Source organism: Pipistrellus kuhlii, unplaced genomic scaffold, assembly GCF_014108245.1.
Source record: "Pipistrellus kuhlii isolate mPipKuh1 unplaced genomic scaffold, mPipKuh1.p scaffold_m20_p_9, whole genome shotgun sequence".
Lineage (NCBI taxonomy): Eukaryota > Metazoa > Chordata > Mammalia > Chiroptera > Vespertilionidae > Pipistrellus > Pipistrellus kuhlii.
This window is the reverse complement of record NW_023425595.1, coordinates 10,435,539-10,459,641: the sequence shown is the minus strand read 5'-3', so window position 1 is coordinate 10,459,641 and position 24,103 is coordinate 10,435,539. Positions and strand designations below refer to the sequence as shown.

General features: G+C 47.2%; 1 protein-coding gene across 2 annotated transcripts in view; it reads right to left on the bottom strand.

Moving 5' to 3' along the window:
* The window catches only part of PTPRJ (protein tyrosine phosphatase receptor type J), a 132,592-nt gene that overhangs the window by 3,141 nt on the left and 105,348 nt on the right, over positions 1-24,103 (bottom strand). Inside the window, exons 5-24 of one of the 2 annotated variants that reach the window (XM_045577411.1) lie at positions 22,910-23,119; positions 21,864-22,088; positions 19,931-20,197; positions 18,585-18,839; positions 17,613-17,870; positions 16,608-16,883; positions 15,663-15,953; positions 12,887-13,018; positions 11,051-11,258; positions 10,817-10,938; positions 9,597-9,684; positions 8,865-8,906; positions 8,108-8,116; positions 7,919-8,006; positions 7,312-7,402; positions 6,360-6,433; positions 6,119-6,253; positions 2,762-2,881; positions 1,917-2,077; positions 218-353 (exon numbers count right to left, since the gene is read on the bottom strand). In XM_045577411.1, coding sequence (XP_045433367.1) covers positions 218-353; positions 1,917-2,077; positions 2,762-2,881; positions 6,119-6,253; positions 6,360-6,433; positions 7,312-7,402; positions 7,919-8,006; positions 8,108-8,116; positions 8,865-8,906; positions 9,597-9,684; positions 10,817-10,938; positions 11,051-11,258; positions 12,887-13,018; positions 15,663-15,953; positions 16,608-16,883; positions 17,613-17,870; positions 18,585-18,839; positions 19,931-20,197; positions 21,864-22,088; positions 22,910-23,119 — 3,188 coding nt within the window. The remainder of the gene's footprint in view (positions 1-217; positions 354-1,916; positions 2,078-2,761; positions 2,882-6,118; positions 6,254-6,359; positions 6,434-7,311; positions 7,403-7,918; positions 8,007-8,107; positions 8,117-8,864; positions 8,907-9,596; positions 9,685-10,816; positions 10,939-11,050; positions 11,259-12,886; positions 13,019-15,662; positions 15,954-16,607; positions 16,884-17,612; positions 17,871-18,584; positions 18,840-19,930; positions 20,198-21,863; positions 22,089-22,909; positions 23,120-24,103) is intronic. The other variant, XM_045577412.1, reaches the window with a different exon arrangement.

Sequence of the window (24,103 nt, the reverse complement as noted above, 5' to 3'; positions counted from 1 at the left end):
AGGATCCTGTCTAGGGATGTGGTGCCATCAATGATATCAGTACCATGGGTCACTGTATCGGGTAGTTCAAGCCCACATCAGTTAAGAATCTTAAAGAAATCGAGTTGTTACATCACAGCCAGGAGCCAGAAAGATCTGGAAGGGTGACACAGCCTAACACGAGTGTGTGACGCGAACAGACAGGAAGGGCGGATTGTCCCACAGCTGTGGGCCTCACCTCGGTTTGCACCATTAAAGGCCTGTGCATGCGAAGGTCGTACACAATCCCGTACACGTCCACGGAGTACTCGTTCTCTATCTGATAGATGAGACGGTCGATGGCGATGAAAGTGCCCGTCCTTCCGACGCCCGCACTAGAAGGGAAGGGAACAAGCACGTCTCGGTGGGTGACCCCTGCTGCCAGCTTCCCCTGCCCTGTCAGCTGTGTGCTCTCCTCCATGACCAGGCTGCGAGGGCAGAGCCCAGGATCACGGAACGTTTGCTCTCCTGAAACCTCAGCTCGCTTGGGACGGAGGCCCCAAATCCTAACGTTCCTTTGGAGTCAAATGCCACACATAAAACACCTTGCTAGCCCAGGGGGTGTGGCTCCGCGGTGGAGCATCGACCTATGAACCAGGAGATCACGATTTGATTCCCAATCAGGAGGGCACATGCCTAAGTTGCAGGCTTGACTCCCAGTGTGGGGTATGCAGGAGGCAGCCAATCCACGAGTCTCTTTCATTATTGATGTTTCTGTCTCTCTCTCTCTCTCCCTCTTCCTTTCTCTCTGAAATCAATAAAAATACATTTTTTTTTAAGAAAAACCAAAAACCACCTTGCCAGAGCTTCCTGGATCCCCAGGCCCAGTCAAGTTGCCACCATAAGCTAGGATGGCAAGTTTCATCAATGTATTCCCCTGGGGGTAACACAGCTCCTCCTTTCTCCTGTCTTAAATTCGCCCATTTGCTTTAAAGCTCGTGTCACTGTTCTAGAGGAGGGGGTGGCAAACTCCTTCTGCAAAGGGCCAGACAGTAACTATCCTCGCTGTGCAAGCCAGTGGCCTCTTTCTGCCATTGTGGCGTGATAGTCACTTCAGATAATATTCAAACTAACGAGCACAGCTGTGGCCCAGGACAACTTCACAAAAATAGGCAGCAACACAGATTGTGGTGATAGTATCATGGAAATATATATATATATATATATATTCACACACACACACACACACACACACACACACACACACTTATCCCCAAGCTTGTCAAGTTGTATATATTAAGTGATGTGCAGTTTTTTGTATGTCAAAAAAAATATTTTAAGTGAATTAGTAAAACAAACTAGAATTATGTGTTTCGATATCGTTAAATAACAAACCAACATGCTGAATGAAGACAACAGGTTGCAGGATGATGTATGCACCGTAAAATCTGGTAAAAGTTTAAAGCTGTATGAAACCAGAGAGATATATGCATGTGCAATAAAGCATAAAAGCACGCAAGGGAATAACGCACATGAACTTTAGGACCACATTCACCTGGGATAGGAGACCGGTAGGTGGAGACTTTATATCTAGAATGTATTATTAACAAAAAGAAACCCATGTGGTCCCCTGGTCTGCCTTATACATGGTTACTCTTCTCTATATTTTTGCAAGGTTGAAATATTTTACAAGAAAATATTATAAATAAGAATCACATTAAAATACATTGTAGTTTTAAAAAAAAAAAAAAAAATACAGTCAACCTACCAGATCTGGCCCACAAGCTATCGTTGGCCATTCCCTGTCCCAGGGTTTAGGGACTAAGTTGTGGCCCCGTCTCCAAGCCTTTCCTGACTCTGTAGATGCCTACTGCATCCAATCCAGACCTTGCTTTTCAAAAGTGTTCGTACTTATAATTCCTTTGAAATCGGTCCCAGGTGAAGCGCCCCCTGCCTACCTGCAATGCACCAGAATTGGAGACCCGGAAGGACTCTGCTTCATGTAGTCACGGACAAGATACCGGAAGTTGATGAGCAGGTCAGTGGTGTCAGGAACCCCATGGTCAGGCCAGGACGTGAAGTGGAATTGTCGCAGAGGGTGGCTGTCACTTGTCTGTTTCTAAAAGCCAAGAAAAGAAAGAAGAGGTGTTAGCTCTGGCCGGTGTGGTTCAGTTGCTTGAGTGCTGCCCATGTACCAAGGGGTCCCGGTTCAATTCCTGGCCAGGGCACATGCTCGAATTGCAGGTGCAGTCCTCAGACAGGGCGTGTATGGGAGGCAGCCAATGAATGTTTCTCTCCTACCTTGATGTTTCTTTCTCTCTCTCTCCCCCGCCCCCTTCTTCTCTCTCTAAAAATCAATAAAAACATATTTTTTTAAAAACGAAGAAGAAACTAGAGGGTAGATCCCGAGAGAAAAGCTGCTTGGTCGCATCAGAAAGCCTGTGAAACAAAGCAGTGCCTGAATGCTGACCCGAACCAAAAGGCTGAAAGGTGGCTTTCACCAGCAGTGGTTACAACTAGAAATTAGCATTGTATTTTGGTGCAACAGCTAATAAAGTGCTTACACAAACTTCAATATACTCGTCGATTCCTCATAACATGAAATGCTACTTAAGAAAGTAAAGCTAAAGGGTTGCCTGAGAGTGTGTATAGATATGGATTGTTTTATTCTGTAAAGAAGAGAGCAAAAACATTTTTTTAATGCATAAAAAAGACTGGTTAACATTAACCTAAAACGTATCACCCCTAAAATGAATGTATGGTCATTTTATAGGAGACCTAGCCATCTTGACCTCTTACTTACATTTTTCACTATGAAGTCTCTGATGGTCCATTCTGGAAGAACAATTTCAGATGTCATTGCCACCGTTATGTCCCCATAGTCCTTAGCCTGCTTGGAAGGCCAGTACTCCTCACATTTGGTCTAGAATAAAAAATGCATTCTTTAAATATTTCAGTTATTGATTTGAGAGAGACAGAGACAGAAACATCAATTTGTTGCTCCACTTATTTATGCATTCATTAGTTGATTCTTGTATGTGCCCGGACCAGATTTCAAACACCCAACTTTGGCGTGTTGGAATGGTGCTCTCACCAACTGAGCTACCCAGCTAGGACTGAAAGTGCATTTTTATACAAAGACTGAGATCACACCATCTTTTATCACTGAAGCCTCTCAAGCGAGACCAGATATTGACAACTGGCATCAGGGACTAAGTCCTCTAGTTGGGTTCTGTTTAACTCTTAAAATTGTATGTGTTTTAATTTACAACTGTTGCCAACTCTTTTAAAAATTGGAAGATTTCTCATAGAAATCCGGATTTCTGGCTTCTCTTGGAAAATCAGATCTGGCCAACACGGAGCACTCATTTCTGCATGAAAATTGAGTTAGCGCTAACTAGCAGCTGTAACTTCTCAGGGGACACAGTCCCACCCAGTCCCCTGGGGCCCCCATAGCAGCCCCTCCATGACTGTTCCCTGAACTAAACTCTGATTGACCCAGAACCAAGTGCAGCTGGAAGAAATGAGATTTGCACCCAATACCGCCACAGACACACTAAGTGCCATACAAATATAGGCGCTGGTAAAGAGGACTGGATGAAATCATTTTAGGATCTTGGATCCTACAAATTGGTGAGTAAATGTGAACAGAAAACAAAATCAAAAAAACGACTGCTCTTCTAGGGTGGTGAAGACATTGGGCAAGGGGTGGGAGCGGGCTAGAAGGCGTCAATGGGGGGGGAAAGGGAACATCTGTAAAACTTCCAACAATAAAGATAAATTTTAAAAAGAAAAGAAACAACTGCTCTCCAAGAATATCTGCAATCCCATTCGGCAAACAACAATGCACACATGCATACACACACACACACACACACACACACACACACACACTCAACTTCCTAAGGTATGCTCTACAGCTGGTGGTTTCCAAACCTGGTTGGTTACCAGATCGACTGACCTGGGAGATCTGTTTTGCTTTAAAAACTGATGCCTGGGTCCAACCTCCAGAAACTCCAACCCAGGCATGGAACCTGCATTTTTCCTAATATCCCAGTGTCTGGCCCACTGCTCCAAGAAAGAACACAGAACTTGAACATACACGGACAGGGAACTGACTTCCAGCTCCAGCTCTTAACCAGCTGGATTTTTGTTGCCACATTGTGGGCAAGTTCTTAAGCTCCCTGAGCCTCAGTTTCCCATCTATAAAATACTGATAATGCCTCACAGGGTTGTTTTAGGAAAGAAGTAACATATATGGAGCATCTTGTGCAGAAAATACTGTAGACTGGCTCCCTTCCCTTTCTACCCAGAATCAGCATCATCTACTTCCCCCTGACCTAAGATGAACAAGTCATCCTCATGGTCATTGCTCAGTTACGTACATCACTTTTGTTTGTTTAACAGATACTTATAAGAATGTCCCATGTGTGAGGCCCAGGGCTGAAGACCCATAACGTTCATGTACATTCATAATCTATGAGCATTAACGGGCTGTTCTCCTCATACCAGAAGGGGGAGCAAAGCCCTACCCTCTGTTCCACAAGAAGATGGCAATCATCTTTCATTGTTCTTTGCTCCCTTTCCTTCCTCCATGCCCAGACCCTGCCACAGGGCCTTACACAATCTTGGGCTGAAAAAATATCTTCTATATGAAAGGGAAGAAAAGAACATGAAAAGAAATGGTGTCTGCCCAGCCAGCATGGCTCAGTGGTTGAGTGTGGACCTATGAACCAGAAGGTCCCAGTTCAATTCCCTGTCAGGGCACATGCCCAGGTTGCAGGTTCGATCCCTAGTGTGGGGTGTGCAGGAGGCAGTCAATCAATGATTCTCTCTCATCACTGATGTTCCTCTACTCCCTCTCCCTTCCTCTCTCTGAAATCAATAAAAATAAATAAAAAGAAAAAAGAAATGATGGCAGGTTCCACCATCCCCTAGCTCAGTGCTACTCAAAGCAGGCATGCTGGCCCAACAGAAGCATCAGCCCCTGGGAACGGTCCGAATGCAATTCTTGGGGCCCCACAGACCCTCTGAATGAGAAACCCTAAAGGTGGAACGTCCCTCCAGGTGATTCTGATTTACGTTCCAGTTTGAGAACTACTGGTCTGGAGACCTGAGTCCTATCCTATTCTCCAAGTAAAAAAACCTACAGGAAAAGAATCACAGAGCAACATTAGGTCCCATTCCTCAGGCACAGAATTCCTGAGTTCAGCATGTTTTCCAATTCTCCTCGCACCCATTTATGGAAACATGGGGTTTTAGTACTAGCAGAAATCTTATCTTTAATGGGAACGGCCAAGGGATTCCAGGCCATCACAAGGGAGGGAGATCGCTGAGACATATCTGGGGGAAAGTCTGAGATTTGTATCAAGAAAAGTTTCCAGCCGAAACTGGTTTGGCTCAGTGGTAGAGCGTCAGTCTGCGGACTGAAGGGTCCCAGGTTTGATTCCGGTCAAGGGCATGTACATTTGTTGTGGGCACATCCCCAGTAGGGGATGTGCAGGAGGCAGCTGGTCCATGTTTCTCTCTCATCGATGTTTCTAGCTCTCTATCCTCTCCCTCTCTGTAAAAAAAAAAAAAAAAAAAAAAAAAATCAATAAAGTATAATTTTTTAAAAAGGAAAAAAGTTACCAGGGCTAAAAAACACATTTGAAAATCACCAGGTTGGTGGAGTACCATCTCACAGACAAAGCTGGTTGCTTAGAGACATGATGCCTGCACCCAACCACAGAGCTGGAGGGCGGAGCTGGGCCGTGAGCAGCAGCATCTTGTTCGAGGCCTGGGACATCTACTCACCTCCTGGTCTTAGCCAACTCCAGCAGCAGTGACTTAATGAACAGAGAATATTATTTGTCCACAAACGAAAGTAATAATATAACAGATTTTTAAAGATTTTTTTTTTTACTCTGTAGTTTTATTTTATGTTATTTCAAATACTGTTTTTGTTTTTTTTTTAACTTTTCACTTGGAGAATAAAAAGACAGAAAACAAGTTTCTAAGAATAGAGGTGCTAATGTTTGGTGAAGTGTATGTGTGTTTTTAAAGACAAATGAAAAAAATTAAAAAGACAACTGATGTTTAAGATACTTAACCTTCTACCACAGTTTTAAAAAAAAAGAATTAATAATTTATTAATATATAATTTTTAAAAGATGCTTACCCTTCCCTGTTCAACACACTTGGTCAGCATGACAATGGCATGCACATTTTTCTCCCAAACCATACGCCAAAAATCTTTCAAAGTGTTGGGTAAAGGTCCTTGTGTGGCAATGAAATCTTTCTTGGAATGGTAGCCCTAGAAATGGGAAGCCACACATATTCAATGTCAAAGGAACAGAAAGGGGAGCTCTGAAAGTCATCACCCCAACAAGCCAGTGCTCGGAGAACCTCTCCCCACTTACAGGCATGTAGTTGGCATTGATGTAATCATCGGCTGAATGGGTCTGGACTGAAAGTCTGACCCGGGAAATATCATCTGTGGATTTAAGAGTGAAAAAAGTCCTCGTGAGAAAAGCAAACATTTGAGGAGAAAGACATACAAGAGAGGAAAAAGAGGAACAAAATAGCACAGGGGCCCTGTCACCCCTTGGGGGAACACAGGGTGGCATTTACACATGCGGCCACATTTAATCCTCACAGTCACCCTGTGTCACCGTGGCACGGAGGGGCTATGTGCAGTCAGTGGCAGAATCAAGGATTGAACCCAAGCAGCCTGGCACCAGGGCCCCAGCTCTCAGCCAGGCCACCCCACCTTTTCAGATTATACAAGCCACATCTGTGAGCACCTTGGGTGAGAGCCACGAACCAGGTAACACCCTCAAAACCACCCTACAGCCCAGCTGGTATGGCTCAGTGATTGAGCATCCACCCAGGAACCAAGAGTTCACAAGATCCATTCCCTATCAGGGCACATGTCTGGGTTGCAGGCTCTATCCCCAGTAGGAGGCATGCAGGAGGCAGTTGATCAATGATGTTTCTCTCTCACTGATGTTTCTATCTCTCTATCCCTCTTCCTTCATCTCTGAAATCAATATATATATATATAAAGACAGACCTTGCCCACGCCTGGTCCTGCCACAAGTCACTTAGCTACTCTGTGCCTCATTTTCCTCATCTGCAAAATAAATATTCCACTACTTATTTTATAAGGTTGTTGTGAGGACTGGATTCAACGAAAAATGCCAAAATACAATGCTTAGCACACAGTAGGTGACTAATAAGCGGTTGTGGAAGTGGCTAGTTGGTATTTTGATTCCCCTCCCCTCTATTGCTACAATAGTGATGGCCAAGGATAGAAGAAAAAAAAGAAGAAAGAAAAAAAAAGGAAGACCATGTAGGGGGAAAACAACTTACAAGGCAGAACATTATTATAGCGATTCTTCCCTCTATTCTCAGCCAGTTCAGCTGCATATTTAGGTTGACTAATTCCAACAAGCTTCAGATCCTGAAAAGAAAAGAAATAAGTTGTCCATTTAGTTAGTGTTCAAATATACTTTAGTTGACAGCTCTCTAGCTTGAATCCCCAGTTTCTGTATCTGCATAATCTTTAGGCATTCACACCATGAGAATCAAAAGTCCATCTACTAGTAAATCAGGGGTGGGGAACCTTTTCTCTGCCAGGGGCCATTCAGGTATTTATCACATCATTCACAGGCCATACAAAATGATTAACTTAAAAATTAGCCTGCTATATTGGTCAAACATGTAATTAACTCACCCCTAATGCCTTGGCAGGGCCAGACCAAATGGGCCGAAGGAGGGGGATGGACGTTCCCCACCCCTGATCTAAGTGCTCCCAGGCCATAGGGCAGCAGTGTAAACCCAGAAGGCACACAAGAGCTGTGGGCCCCACCAAGAGGTCGCCTCTTACCCAGAGCTTCACCATAAAACAAAAATGGGCAGTTCTATAACTTTCGGGAAAAACGCAGCAATAGAAAGCACACTATTTACAACCACATACTTCGTATTCTTCTGCAAACCCACAGTTGGAGTCAGCTTGCTGTTTCTTAAAGTAGGTCTCGAAATTCTCCACTCTGACCAGCTTGGATCTAAGAAAACAAAACAACGTATGAGGACGGTATACATTCAACCAGGTTTAAAATTAGAAAAATGCAAGTTATTTTTTTAAAAAAGCCAAGAGCTTACTCACTTTTTAGGTCTTCGCCATAGAAAGGGAAAGAAAGAAAAAACAGGCAGTTAGAAAAAAAATGACTCAACCAACCAAGCCTCTGGAGATGACAGTAAACATCTCCCCAAAAGGAGACAATCCATCGCGTACTTTTCTGGAGGGAGGGAGTGTTGGCGGAGGGCTGAGTATCACATTGTTTACAAAACTCATAAACGTGCACTCGGAAATTCAACCTCTAGACCCCATGATGTAACCGTTCGGCTTTGTAACTCTGAGCAAATTCTCTGCTCCTAGATCTTGGTAACCTATATTTTTAATCGCAAAATATCTATTCGTGGAAGTGCTGGTAGGATATGGTCCATATGGTCCTACCTGCCGTAGTAGCCATGGCTGGAAGCTAATGCAGGAGGCCGACCCCCACAGATTCCTTGCAGAATATCAAAGCTAGCAAGAGCTTCTGGTCAATCGTGGCCAAACGTGTCAATCAGGAAACGTGATAGCAGTTTCCACCATATATTGTCTAGACCCATGGTCGGCAAAGTGCGGCTCGCAAGCCACATGTGGCTCTTCCACAAAATAACACAGCCTGGGCAGGTCTATTTTGAAGGCGTTAGAAGAAGTTTAAGTTTAAAAAATTTGGCTCTCAAAAGAAATTTTAATCGTTGTATGTTGATATTTGGATCTGTTGGCTAATGAGTTTGCCCACTGGTCTAAACAGTTACTGAACAGATGGGGGATGGAGTGTCTTAAAATAAAGCTCATAACACTGGAAACTTACTTAATTTGAGAAAAGGACACTTCGTTGTTCTTTTCCTCTTTCCTATTTTAAAAGAAAAAAAAACAAAACATTAGATTTTTTTAAAGAAAAAAAAGGTTCATCCTATGCTTTGCCCCTTTCATGTATCTACAAAATGCCTTTTCCGTGGGCATTAATCCATACACAGCACCAAGCTTACCGATCTAAGCAACCAATGCTGCCTATACAGACCTGTGGAGGCCTCTCTTTACACCATCTAAAAGTGTGGGTGAATCTTCCTAGAGCTGCTTTGAGGAAATGCCGTGCATAAATATGTATCAGCAGCATTACCTTATTTTGAAGTGAGACTCGCTGTTTCATACTCGGCTCTCATAAAGCCTTTGTGGTCAGTCCCTTCAGAGATGAGGACAATAGTGCTAAGCCGGAGACAGAGCCCTTAACCAAAGTTACTAGCTAACTCTAAACGGAAATCTCTTAACACCTGGAACCTGGTTTGTGGACTAGAACACACTGTTTGAAAGGAGCGACCTGACCGACACGCGGTGTTTACCCGTGGCCCGCTGTAGGGGCTGGGACCGACTTTAAAATTTCCCAGCTTGGCGTGGAGATGAAATAAGACTATTCATATAATCAAGATTGTGGATTAGGGGGACATGGAGCTCGAGACACTGTCCCCTCCAATTGTGAAATTTCCCATAATGAAAAACTATCTTAAAGACATAGTCCGTTATTATTAATGTAAGCAACGCTCACCTTTTCTTTTTCCAGAAGATGAACCCTCCAACAGCCACAATCACCACGGCACCAAAGATACACCCGAACACGGCTCCACAGATGACACCTGGGAGAAGTCCAAACAGGAGGCACCTTCAGGGGGTGCTCCCTAGCCACCGGGGGGCCCTCCACCCAGAGAGCAGGTGTGTGGGTGTGACTGTGTGTGTGGGTGGGTGTGACTGTGTGTGTGTGACATACACAACACTAATACCTTTGGGCCTAAAACTAGTCTACACATTTGGGTTACTGGTCCCCAGCTCACCACTAACTGGAGGGCCTCAGAAACTCACTGCTGGTCCATATGGTCTTAGGCTTGGGTCCCTGACGCTCCTAAAACTCACTGAGACCCCAGGTCTCAGGGTCTGTCTCCCCAGTGGCAAATTTAGGGGATTGGACTAGCACAGTGATTCTCAGGTTCTAACCCATGGCTTTCTTTCTTCAAATGAAACTGCATGCAGCAGCCCAACCAGATAAGGGTAGGAGTGGGGAGCATCTTGGGGCTCAGCCCCGTTTGGTGAGGCAACCACTGGTGCACTTCTCACCTGCTGAGACCAACAGCCACGGGGGAGCAGAGGTGCCTGCAGCACCGTGCTCAGTGACAGGAGCCCCCGCTCACCGAAACAGGTGTGCAGGCTCCCAGCACTTCGCTCCTGGGGAGGAATTCTTTCCGGCCGTGAGCAACTACCACGTGTGAAAGCCAGACAAACTGACCAGCCTGTGTGTCCCTCTGACTCTGGCCCGGAGGGAGGGGACGATTCCTGCTTGGGTTCCCGATGCTCCTAAATCACCGCACTCTGTGTGATCAAGGGCAGGAGTGCCTGACCCGGAGTCTGAGACCATATGTCAGGGCTGCCCCCAAGCCACAAGGGGTCACTGCCCCTCTCCAGGCCCGAACAGCCTCATTTCTCAAATGAGTTGGACAAAACGCTTCCTGCGTCTCCTTCGAGGATTCTAGGCACCGAGTCCCCCTGTGTGCCTGGCACGTGGGCACACAAACACCTGCAGACTGATGTGCAACTGGCATTCCGAGAAGGGGACGGGGAAACCTCATGGCCGAATGACACCTCAACTCCTGAGAAGAGAAACCAGGCACCCCAACCCTCCTGGAGCCCACGGGAGGTGCATGGACCCCCAGCCTCCTGTGCACACTGGCAGCCACACCCACAAGACAGCTAAAAGCATTGATGGCCTTCCCCTACCTGGGTCCTGGGGCAAGGACACGGCCTCCGAGTAGCGGCTGAAGGACACGTAGCTCCCGTTCCCGTCGATGAGTCCGCTCTCGGGGCTGAAGGTGATGTTGGTGAAGCCGGCCACACACGCCCTGTGGGAGGACCAGAGGGAAAAGGGGCGGCTGAGCGTGTCCAGCTCGCAGGCGGGGAAAGCTCTGCGCCGGGAGGCTCAGCCCCCACAGCGGAGGAGCCAGGAGGCCTTACCGGTAGGAGCCCAGGGGCTCCAGCTTCCCGTTGTAGTAGCCATGGGTGTTGGACTCGTTCCCCACGTCGATTTCGTACTTTAGGGCTTCCGACGGGCCCTGGGAACGCGCCTGCTGGTCCGTTGTTAGGAGGTACGTCACGTAAGTCGCCGAGGACCCCCTTTTGAAATCTCCGTAGGTGTGGCTCAAATCCTCTGCAGACGGGTTAGCTAAGAAAGGCACAACAGAAGGGAAGCCATAAGGAAACGATGCAGGGAGACGTGGGTCTCCCACAGTCCACATAAGGACAGTGACACAGGGAGACATTGATGAGAGCGGCCACCTCTCAAGGATGCTTTCCGTGCCAGTGCTGAGAAGGGAAACCAGGCACCCCAACCCTCCTGGAGCCCACGGGAGGCCCAGGACACCCAGCCTTCTCTGACAGGAACTCACTGAACCGCCATGGTAATCTCATCACATAGGTTTACCATCCCCCTTTGACAGACGGGAAAATGAAGGCACAGAAAGCGACAAGGACCCAAGGCCACAACTGCCTACATGGTGGAGCTGTGTGTCTAACCCAGATGATCCGACTTAAGCGTGTCTCCTCATCTAGCACAGGCTGGCCACTATGCCATATGGCCTCCCTCTTTCGGCAGAGGCCTGAGTGTAGAATTGGCTGAAAACCTTCAGAGCTACCTGCCTAGACATTTGAAACAGACTCCAAACAAAAGGCAGGTGGGCAGAAAAAGATCTCGAGGTCACTGCTTGAGATTTTGCTGCAGGTTTGTGCACCTGGCGATGTGTGTGCGCGCTCCACCTCCCTCGACATGAGGACAGTATCACAGGTTGATATTTTAGGAGCTGCACTGCCCTCTTCACATTTAAAGAACCATCAGAAACATGGCCTGGCCAGGGTGGCTCAATGGTTGAGTGTCGACTCATGAGCCAGGAGTTCAATTCCCAGGATGGACACATGCCGGAGTTGCGGGCTCAATTCCCAGGGTGGAGCATGCAGGAGGCAGCCAATCAATGATTCTCTCTCGTCATTGATGTCTCTATCTCTCTACCTCTCTCTGAAACCAATAAAAAATAAAAAAAATAAAATAAAATAAAAACCAACCACCACCAAAAAACACCACCACTTGGCATTTTCAATCCAGGCTTTGTGCAAAGCACCCCCACGCAGCTAGCAGACACCCTAGCATCATTCCTTTCTTACTTCCAGAGAATGTACTGGGGCATTTCAGAAAAGGCAGCCTTTCCTCCACCTCCTCGCTCAGCTATGCCATGCTCTTCGCAAGTTCCCACTACAGATGCAAATCATTGTGCCTGCTTTCAAGAGAAAGTCATGCTGTGCTGATGGCTTGTGCGTGTGCATTTGCATGTGTGAAGAGGGCAGAGAGACAGAGAGACAGAGAAAGTTGCTTAAGAACACCTTCTGCCACCCAAAAGATAAGACCCTGTGTTGAAAAACCTAGATCGGAGGTCGGGAAGGTACAGTCCATGCACCAGATCCGCCAGCGACCCGTTCTGGTCAATGGCATTTTATTAGAACCACCCACTCATTCTTTCTGAATCTTCCATGCCTGCTCTCACAGGAGCAGAGTGGACAGTTGCAACAGAGATGTAAGGCCTGCAAAGTTTCAAATATTTCCTGTCTGGCCCTTTATAGAGAGTTTGTCAACCCCTGACCTACCTACATCATCAGGCACACAGCCGGCCCCCTCCCACCCCATCTGAGTGCCAAGCGTGGGCTACACTGTATTTCTATCTCTCGTGAGCCTCAGTGGGCACAGATATGGGACCTGGTCAGGGCATCCCTCACTGGCTGTTCACCCCACAATGATCTCCTTACCTTCCCCCGTGGTGAGGATGACAGCATAGGCTTGGATGGGCCCATTGCTGGCTTCAAACCCACTGAACTTGATCTTCACCGAGTTGTGACTGACATACGTAATATTGGGAGACTCATCTGGAGGAGGGGGGTCTGAAACAGAACAACACAAATGTGATCATCGGCATCAAAACCAAAAATGGAACAATTATTAAGCACCGAATTGGCAGTGACAGCAAGTCCTGCCCTGGCTCTGGGCACAGAATGCCAGGCTCACCCAGAGCAGGAGCAGGAGCAGGAGCAGGAGCAGGAGCAGGGAAGGAAGTGGTGGGAGCCTTCTGAGCTCACTTACACAGATTACATGTGGAAATGATAACATTTTAAATACACGGAGTTCAACAAAGTGTGATTGAAATTCACAGCAGTTATTCCTTTTTTACTTTTTTTTAATATGCCTCCTATAAAAATCTGAATTATATTAACATGTCCTAATAGGAAATATCATATTACACATGAGGGTCACATTGTTTTCCATGGGACTGCACAGCTCTGGACCCGGCTTCAGCAGCCTCTCAAGTAACTGACAGCAGAGGCCACTTGGAGGCAGTGTTCCCGGTTCTGATTGTCACTGTGGAGACTCCCGACCACGGCTCCCACATTTCCCAGCAGCCGTGCCTTTCAGCCCACCAGCCTCCCACCCCAAGACTGTCAGCCGCACTCCAGTCACCCACCTCCAGGCACCCAGCTCCCCTCTCGCTGCCATCTCACCCCTACGCCCCAGGGCTCTGCCTGCCTCGCTCACCGTGGTGTTTCTCACCCCAGCACACAGGGTGCACCCAACAAATGTTGGCTATAAATCCCACACCTGATTAATCCACCCCCCTGATTTACCACCCGGCAACGCTTCCTGCCTCTCTCGGAGAGAATGCAGCTCCACTTTTACTCAAATGGTAAATGTGTTCATAAAAATCCATCCGAGGAAAGGGAGCTACAGATCAAAGAGTGAGAGTCACTGGACTAAATGACGGCGGTGAGCACTTGATCCTATCACACGTTCTTCAGCCTCGGACATCACCAACTCCAACAAGCTCCTACTGGTCAGACAAGGTTTCTGTTCCCCAGGAGTTGGTACCCACTGAGGAGATGACATCATAAGACAGAACTACAGAAACGTACCCGCAATATCCATTGTTTCTGTTACGTTCTGGGGTGCTGCAGGACCTCCAAAAGAGTGGGACCCAGGACAGTCCTGCACGGTGGTGTACGCCACAATCCAGGGAGCCCCACGCATATCAGAGTCCATGTGAACCATGTCCCCTGGACCTGTGCCGTGCACAACCTGAGTGGCCACACAGGCCACCCGTAAATGTCTTCTACACACTTTATTACCTCATCCAATTTGTACAAGAGTCTTTGAAGGGAGGTGTTATTGTCCCCTTTCACAACTCAGGAAAGCAAGGCTCAGGGAAGTTAAGTAGTTTTCCTGAGATTACAGAAGTTAAGAATCCAAACCCAGGTCTGCCTTTCTAAGTCTAAGGCTCTGTCTCCAGAATCCCTCCATCACTTTCCAAGTCAGAGTCCCTGAAGTAAGAGGCTTTTTACCCCCTTACAATTACAACCACTCATTCTTTAGAAGTTGTCCGGAAACTTTCTGATATCCTCAAGCAGTAGTCGGCAAACTCAGTCAACAGAGCCAAATATCAACAGTACAACGACTGAAATTTCTTTTGAGAGCTGAAAACCGACTTCCGTGCATGGGCAACAAATTTTCAGTCGCACTGTACATGCACACCCACACGTGGTATTTTGTGGAAGAGCCACACTCCAGGGGCCAAAGAGCTACATGTGCCTCACAAGCCCCGGTTTGCCGACTACTGCCCTAAAGGAAACATATCCAGGAGTCTAATAGTACAAAGCAAAACAAACGCAACCAGGCTGATCTATGACTTAACATTGGCAAAGACGTGGAGAGCAAAAGACAGATGAAACTGAAGCAAAGAGAGGAGCAATTTTCTTTAAGAACAATAACAAAACAAAGATGGGCATGGAAAGAGTAACTGGGATCCCCCGTGCACCTATGCAGTGAATGGTCCCATTTCCCAAAACAACTGGGGAGCTTGTTAATGTGGATTCTAGGGAAATGTGAATCTTGACTGAATATCTGAAAATAGTGAAAAAAGTATTGCTACATTTTTAGGTGAGATGATAATGGTAACGTGGTTATGTTTGGCAGGAAATAAAAATGAGTCCCTATCATGGAGCGATACATACATTTGATTTACAAACAAAGTTCTAATTAGGACCAGGGGCCTGGCCTCAAAGTAATCACATGAGGGAGGAGTGGGGAACCTGGAAGAGGAGAGGGATGGGGGAGAGAATATAAATGAGACAAGATTGGCCAAGTGCTGACAAGTGTTCAACTGGGTGACAATGGACACATGGGTTTCATTATACTTCCTTGTACTTTTTTGTAGACTTGAATATTTCTATAAAAATACTTTTTTTAATGTAGTAAGGGAACTCACTATTTAGAAAATGTGGCAATGAAATATTCTGCAAAGCAAAGGAAACTTTGGGGACATTAAACATGAGTCTCTCTTACTCTTCCTCTTTAGACTGGGTTTCTATAGAATTGGGTTAACAGTCCATGCCAACAAAAACAAATATTTTAGCAAAAAATTTAAACACATACACACACACCCAGCAGAATCCCAGGCCACATGCACAGACCCAGTAGGTGAGCCTCTCCAGGGGTAACCGCAATGCCACCAGGCCACCCTGCCGCCACGAAGCCCACCTGTGATGCCCGTGAGGCAGGTGTTTTGGGAGGGAGGTGCCATCTTGTCACAGGACAAGGCAGTGATGCTGATGTTATACAAGGTGGAAAAATTCAAATATGTGATTTCCGTCCTGTACTCGGTGCCGTCCTCCGAGGAGCAGCCCTTCAGGATTGTCGTATTTTTCCAGTCTCCGCTGCTGACCCCCAGCTTAAAGCCTTTGTTGGTGCCGGGAGGGCAGGCCCACTTGAGCACCAAGGCTGGCGTTTTGGGGACCCCTTCACATTGGAAGGAGGCTACTGGGGCCGGGTCTGCAAAGCAAGCACAGCACAACATGAGACTTCGGGGCTCTGGCCTCTGCAAACACTGACCCCCGGGGAGCAGGAGGATCCTGGTGCACCATGACGAGGAGGCAGGCGTGTTGTGTGGCGGAAGAGGCAAGGCTGACCTGGAATGGGGCATTACTAAACGAGGTGATGTTGGGTTCGGCATCCACCTGCTCTGAGCCTTGGCTGCAGGACTCTGGGGATTACATGAAACAAAGGCTGTTGGACACCAAACTGGAGGAGAACGGGCACCCCTCGATAAACACCTACTCTCCTCCTTCCTTGTGTTCTCCCCTCTCCTCGGCAGTCATCATCATCTAATAACTACCGCGTCATGTTTATGATGTCCCCACCAGAATGGAAGTTCCAGGAAGGCTGGGACCTAGCTGAGTCAAGTTGTCTTAAAGTGCCTGGCATATAGTAAGTGCTCACGAAATATATATTGCGTGAATAAATGATGAGGGCAACCAGAGAGCACTAATGAGCTCTCGGAGGCTAATAAGCTCACAGGATGCCTCCGAGAGCTCACTGTCTATTATAACATACACACAACACCTGGTAAACTAAAGCGTGAAGAGGACCACCTGCAAGGCCGGCACCCCACAGGAAGAGGTCCAGCAGGCACCTGGGGCTACTCACCTGTACAGAATGGCTTCCAGCCAGGGTCCAGTGACCAAGTGGCATTCCGGAGGGTGAAGATCTTGACTCTGTACCGGGAGCCAGGTGTTAACTCGGTGACCATAGCATTGGTGATGCCAGTGTCTGTGACTATTTCAGTTGCATTGCTGGAATCCCCGTCTTTCTCAATGAGAAGGCGGTAGACGTACGTGGGAGAGGCCTTATCAGAGTTATTCCATCTGAAGGTTGCCGATGTGGTGTTGGTACTTATTTCAATGTTGAACACATTGCTGGGCCCTTGGTTTTGTGTTTTGTTTTGTTTTTATACAAAAAAAAAAAAAAAAAAAAAAAAAGCATGCATTAGCTTGAATTCCAGGACTCTTATCTAGTGCATGTAAAAATAGCCCATCTCCTTTGGATAAAGAATGAATAAACCTAATATTTGCTAATTCAAAAGATGGGAGACTTCTCAAAAAGACATTCAGAGAATAATTATACAGATTATATCTCAAAAAGAATAAACTTTTTCATGCTTCTGTCGACACTTCATAAGTGTCCGAAATTTTCAAGATATAATTTCCTGTCTGTTTTTGAAATCTGATCAGTGAAAGAAAAATGTATGCTAAAAAGATATTATAAACTATCATCTCTACCACACACTTATTATGAGCAAAGCACCTCCCTCACTGCTGCATGCAACGCTCCTCCTCTGAGCAGCATCTTCCCACACCAATGACAGGCAGACCCTCCCCTCATCTCAACTCCCAAGGAATGAATGAATGGGACAGGTATGTTTCCCAGGCTTATGGGATCGCTTTCTGCTTCTAAAGACAATGCCACGTTCATTAGGCTCAGCACCAGTGCCCCGTTAGAAGAACAGAACCCTTGCTGATAGTTTCAGCTTCGAGAGCTTCGCATTTGACTTGAAGCCCAGAAACAATGGCCCCTTAGCCAATGTCTACACCCCACCCTCCAAGGGAAAGTCAGGGAGGTACTCCCTTTCAGAGGGCATCCTAAGACACTTACGTGTGTACTGCTTAATGAACCTAGAGATCCCCCGGACACCGTTCACTTCTGGAACAATGGTGATGTTATACAAGGTGCCCGGGATCAGGCCCCTGAGAGTGATGGCTTTGTAGAAGCTGTTCATCTGGCTAGAGCCGTGCTGAGACTCCAGCTGTAGGTGGTAGATGTAGTCAGAGGCATTGTCTATACTCTGCCACTCTAGCCCCATTTCAGTTGTGGTGACATTGACCACACGGATGTCAAACACTGCAGCCGAGTCTGGTTGGAGGAAGTGGGGGGGGGGGGGGGGCGGGGGGAGAGAGAGTCTGTTAGCGGCCATTGTAATCTCTAGCTTTGCTTCAAAGTGTCTGTTAAGGGAACTTGTTCTTTCATCGTGAGTCTCGAATGAATTCACAAAAGTGCAAACTCCGAAACATGGGTGAGAAACGCACACACTCAGTTCTTTCACGAATGTTGACTCCCCCATAACACAGAGGCTCTTGCCGATTCCCCCATCAGTTCTCTGGTCCTTTGCCTTGGTTATAAAAGTGCCCCCTTTGGGGGTCTTCTAGTAAAAACCATGTTCCGTTTCCTGACCTGAGAGCTGGCGACCAGATGGGTTCGGCTTGTGAAAACTCACCACACTACGTGCTTAGGGTGTGTGCGCTTTTCGCATGTGTTGCTTTTCGGATGTATGTTATTCTCAACAAATTTTCAATCATTCCCTCGTTTATGTTATCCTCAACAATTATAAAACTGCATTTCATCAAAAGTTACCAGTGATTATCTCTGATTGATGGTTTATGCGTGATTATTTTTCTTATCTGTATTTTATAGAATGAATATGCATTTGTGTCACTGTAAATGTTCTTTAAAGACTTTTCTTAGGTAATAAAAGAAAAACAACATGTGGAAAACCTGGCATCTATACATTATACTGATGTTCTTTAAGAACCATCACTGTTTCGCAGACGACGCAGCCTATTTGCTTACCAGTTGTATTGCAAACTGTCTGGGAATCCCCTTCAGTCCCATTTGGCCCTTGTGGAAATATTTCAAAACAGTACTCGGTCCCGGGGTATAAGCCATCAATGACGATACTAGTTTCATTGGTTGTGGTCTGAGATTTTTTAGCTCCGCCCTGTGGGGTGAGTATCTTAAAGGAGACAGAGTCATTGCTGCTCCAAGCTAAGCTAACAGTCCTTGTGGTGACATTCGTCACTCGGAAGTCAGAAACTGGACGAGGACCTGAGGAAAGAAAAGAGGGGGCAAATAAGGCTCTATCTCCAGAAAACAAGGTGACAGAACCTCACAAAATATTTACAATGAGGCTAACTGGCCCTGACCTCTCTTTTTCTCTTCTTTGCACTGCCACCTACAATGTGAACCCCCTCAGAAACCGGTGTTTGGCCTCTGAGAGCACACTTGGCTACAGGATTACAGAAACTGTTTGCTTAGCTTGTTCAAGGTCATTCCCAGGAAATGAGAGGAGGCATGTATCCCGGAGGTCAAGGTTTCAGGGTCTGGAGTGGGACCTTGGCCACTGCCAGTGTGCTTCCGGGGAAGGGGCAGACCTTGGCTTAAAGCATTGATGTGGGATGTGCCAGGACCCCTGGGTTCCAGTCCCTGCCCCGCTATTTGCTAGCTCTTGCTCAGCTCGTGCTGAGCTGTAGTTTTCTCATTTGTAAAACAGAGATCCTACTACCTACCTTGAAAGCCACGGCTACCCTGATACTGTTATAGTATCACCCTACCACACCACTGGCACGCTGTTAATTTTACTTTAAATTATTGGAGCCTCTTTGGACAAAAAGCTTTTAATGTGCCGCCAATCATCTGATCTTTAAGGGACAGTTAAGCAAACAAGGGATGAGACACAGCTGAGCCCTGCTTCATTATACAACAGCACCCTAGGGACAAGGGGACATGAATATCCAGGTTCTTTTTGTCTCCATGTAGCAATTTGCTCCACGTCTCTGTCACACCGTCATTATCCGCACAGGCTGGGGTCAAGACACCCCCACTGTCTAACCCCACCTCTGTCATCTGCCGAGTGTGACACCTGCCAACAGCACCTCTCTCAGCCTTGACTGCCTCATCCATAAAACAGTTTCATGGCAGCCAGGTCACAGGGCTGCGAACAGTAAACAAGACAGAGCGAGGAAAACACATCACCCTACGTGGGCGTGTGGCAGGGTGGGTCGAGGATCACTGGTATTGTACCGCAGATCCTGAATATAAAAGTCCCGTGGACTCTGCAGGCCAGAAGCAGAGCCTCATACTGGGCCTGGCGCATGGCAGGTAGGCAAGAAAGGCTAGCTAACAATGCGTGCACTCACGGGTGTACACCTGGAGGAAGCCCGGCATGCCCGCAGAGCCGTCCTGCAGGAGCGGGTGCACTGTGATGTTGTATAAGGTGTTCGAGTTAAGTGGGGTGATGAAGGCCCAAGTCTCATTGACGGTGAGATTGAGGGAAGCGGTCTCCCCAGCAACGTGTATCTCATAGTTGTAGAGAGAGTCAGTAACATTGATTTTCCAGGTCAGGATCATGCTCGTGGCAGTGATGTTGATGTCTGGAGCTTTCAAGTCAAAAACCGCAATGGATTCTGTGAAGACACGAGAGGAGTTCACAATCACCAGAATGGCCAAGCCAGAGAGAGAGAAAAAGAAAGAGAGGGAAAGAGAGAGAGAGAGAGAGAGAGAGAGAGAGAGAGAGAGAGAGAGAGAGAGAAAGAGAGAGAGAGGGAGAGGGAGAGAGAGAGACACTGTCATCAGGCATGCCATCTAGTCCAAGAAATGCCCTCAGCAATGCTTCCTTTCTATCCCACACCGCTTAACCACAACGCACACACATGTATGGGGTCCCAGCAAAAGTCAGGCATCTTCTTCTATGAAGAAGCAACCTGGCCGACTGCAATAGCATAGCTGCTCTTGGTTCTCCGTGTGATGTGGTGGATTCCCTCAGGGGCAGCAACAGTGGACAGTGAGTGACCCTGCATTCCCTGTGCAGCCCCTTTTCCAAACAGCACTCCACGCCCCCTTGGTGGGGAGAAGTGCCTGGGACCCATGTAGAAGCTGGGGGACAGCATCTCCCTTCTCCAGCACAGAAATCCAGAAAGCAGGTATGTGACAGCTCTCTATCTCAAGACTTTGAACCCTCAGAGTGTCAGCGAATCCAGTGCAGTCCAGCCATCCGGAGTTTTCTGGATGCTAATCCATTTTCTGCCCTGGGTCCTCCACCCTCTGATCAGTGGGCCTCCGACAGCCTTTCAGAATAGATAAACTTTTGGATATGGTAACCAGAGTCAGGTTATGCTGCCTGCCACCAAGCCCCTGAGAACCGCAATGCTGTGGTGTTTGCTCCTAAACCCGCAGAGCAGGCCACGTGCTTTTCCAAGTATTCGAGTCTCCATCATCATCTAGAATGAAACTCCCTGAGGGGAGGAACTGTGCATTTGTTTAGCCGCTCACCAGCACCAATCCAAAAAGCCTTCTCGCACTGGTCAATCTACAGGATTTAATCCAAGGTCTGCCGGGGAAGGGGCAGACCTTGGATTAAAGCATTGATGTGGGATGAGCCAGGACCCCTGGGTTCCAGTCCCTGCCCCGCCACTTGCTAGCTCTTGGTCAGCTCAGGCTGAGCTGTAGTTTTAAAGGAGAGGTAAAAAGCAGCAACAAGTTTCCATAGAAAGAGCAGCATGCTGCCCAGCTGGTGTGGCTCAGTAGTTGAGTGTCTCTCTTTCAACCAGGAGGTTTGATTCCCAGTCAGAGCATATGCCCAGGTAGCGGGCTCAATCCTCAGTGTGGAGCATGCAGGCAGCAGCCAATCAATGATTCTCATCATTGATGCTTTTATCTCTCTCTCCCTTTCCCTTCCTCTCTGAAATCAATTTAAAAAAAGATTTTTTTTTTTTTAAGAAAGAGCAGTGTGCTTCCCAAGGTCACTCCAAAAGAGGAAACTCATTCTCTTATCTCAAGGAGAAAATACTTAAACAACACTGACTAAATGAATATCGGTTTGTAAGAGAAAAATATTACACCAGCTTGTCTCATTGGCTCATGTGCAGAGAAATGAAGGAAAACCCGAGGCAGCTCCCCAGGGTCTGCACAGAGTGGCTGAGCTCAGAGAAAGCAGTGTCTTGGCCACAGGGCTGAGAAGAACCTCAAAGGGTCTGCCCTGTCCGCTGGTGAAGCAAGGGGTAACTCAGAATCTCAGAGGCCAATACTTTGTGCTAGCAACTGGCTGAAGCCATTTTATGAAATCCAACATACGTGTGCTAAACTCTATGGCGCAGGGATGTGCTTCCTCGCCGGTTGGTGCTCGAGAATAAACAGTGGCCTTGTACCGCATGTCAGACTTTAACCCAAGAAGCAGGACTTTCACGTCGGTCGGAGGAAAGGCAGTGGGTGGGTCTTGAGGTTCGAGTTGGCATGTGTACTCAGGGGCAGTAAGACTCCTCAGTGTCTGGGCCGACCTCTCTGTACAGGTGGCATCTGCTTCAAACACAAAAGGCAAAGACGTTATGATTTGACAGAAGCACGTGCCTGTCTTCTTGCTGCCCCACAATTAAGACCCCACAGTCCCTGCTCCCCTCTGCCCCCAGACAGAGATGCCTGTGCCTGCAAAGGCCCCGGTTTGGGGCAGATGTTTCACTCTGTACTTTTATCCCAGGAAGCAGCATAGGTATCTGTGCCTCTCTTTCAAATTCATCTATTTGCATCTCTCTCTCTCCCTGCTTTCAGGAAATCACCGTCTCCCACCCAAGTCCAGATGTGCTTTTTCAAGGACAGTCAACAGTCAAACATTGTTCATCAGAACCCACTCAAGTAAGGCCTGACTGCCTGTGGTGAGGAAATATACCTGAGCCAGTAAGTTGCTCTTCTAACCTAAGCTATGGTAAGTCTGGTTTCTGTCCCTTGCAATCAGGAATCCTAGCACCCACTTTGCAGTCTGTGTCCTACATACAAACTGGGGGTGAAATGTTTGTTCTCAATTCACAGAGTTGCCCTGAAAAATGCTCTGAAATCTGCAAATAACTCCTCCACTGTCGATGCAGGACATGTCTAGGTCTGCCTCAGTATTCCTTTTCTCGGGGGATATGGTAAGCTCCTCCGACTGGCCAGTGGGGCTCAGTTGATTGGGTGTTGTCCTATGAACAGAAGGGTTGCTGGTTTGATTCCTAGTCAGGGCACATGCCCAGCAGCCGATGGATGTTTCACTATCACACTGATGTTTCTTCATCTCTCTCTCTCTCTCTAAGAAATCAATTTTTTTTTTTAAATTGCAAGTAGATGAGAAGCACACTCTTGTAACTCACCTCTCTCTCTCTCTGTGTTGTCTGATTCCGAAACATTCAGGGTGGCCTTGCATATAACCTCTGGCTTGCGGACTGAAATGCTGGCACTCTCCTTGTGGTTTCCCATGGCTTCTAGGAGCATCCAGTAGGTGGTAGTGCCATTATTCTTCCAGGAAAGTGCAACTGTGGTCACCCCCGTGGCAACACGAAGGCCAGACACTGGGAGAGCCTCTATTTTAAAAACACGCGAACAAGATATGCGTAAAGCTGATGTTTCGATATTACCCACTAGAAACCACTTCCTTTATATCAGAGTCTAGGGCAGTTCCATCGATGCAGGAGAAAATATGTATCGTATGCAGAAGAGAAGAGAATAAATCTTAAATCCAGAACTTTTTAAGATCGGTAATACTCCCCAAGACAGTGGACCAACAGTGACTCGACACTCTTCTAAATTGCCCCTTTTTAAACAGCAGCATTCCAGACATCTGTTTTTGGACACCAGGAACAGAGCATCAAATAAAGTGGTTGTTTGATACGTCTAAAGGTCTCGAGTCGAGAGAACACAGTAATATCATTTCGTACTACCAAGACATTTCTACGAAGGAACGCATCCCTGCATTCTGAACCCAAGGGGATTTTTCAGAGAACTTTCAATCTGTGCTTTCAATCCCCTCACCGTTCTTTCCATCACCTGATTTGGCTCTCAGCGACATAAACCAAACCATTTCAGCCAAAATGACTTCCACTCCCTACCTTTATGAGAACCTGGAGCTGCGAAGAGGAGGGTGACTTGCTCAAGAACACACGCTTGAGGGCATCAGGAAAATCAGAACCCAGGGCTCTGGCCTGAAGCACATACAAGCACAGGTATGTTGTGGACAGAGCAGAAACCCTGCCTGAGGTCTGCAGGAGGCCGGACCTGAGACACCGCGCCCCGTGCAGCTGGCCCACTGTGTGGTTCTAGTCTTCACATTGAAAGTTTGCTGATGCAAAGATTTCTAAACTGAGCCATTTGTGTGCCTTTTTCTTTTTCTTTTTTTTAATGAAACTCGCCAGCTGAATGACACTGGGTACCTGTTATGAGCATCATTGTGTCACAGGGGTCAGGAATCAGGCCCCCTGGGTTCCCACCACTTGTCACTCTGGGATCTCACAAGAAACCTAACTTCTCAGCTTTACAGTTCCATCCACTGTAGCCCTTGGGGTTGCCAG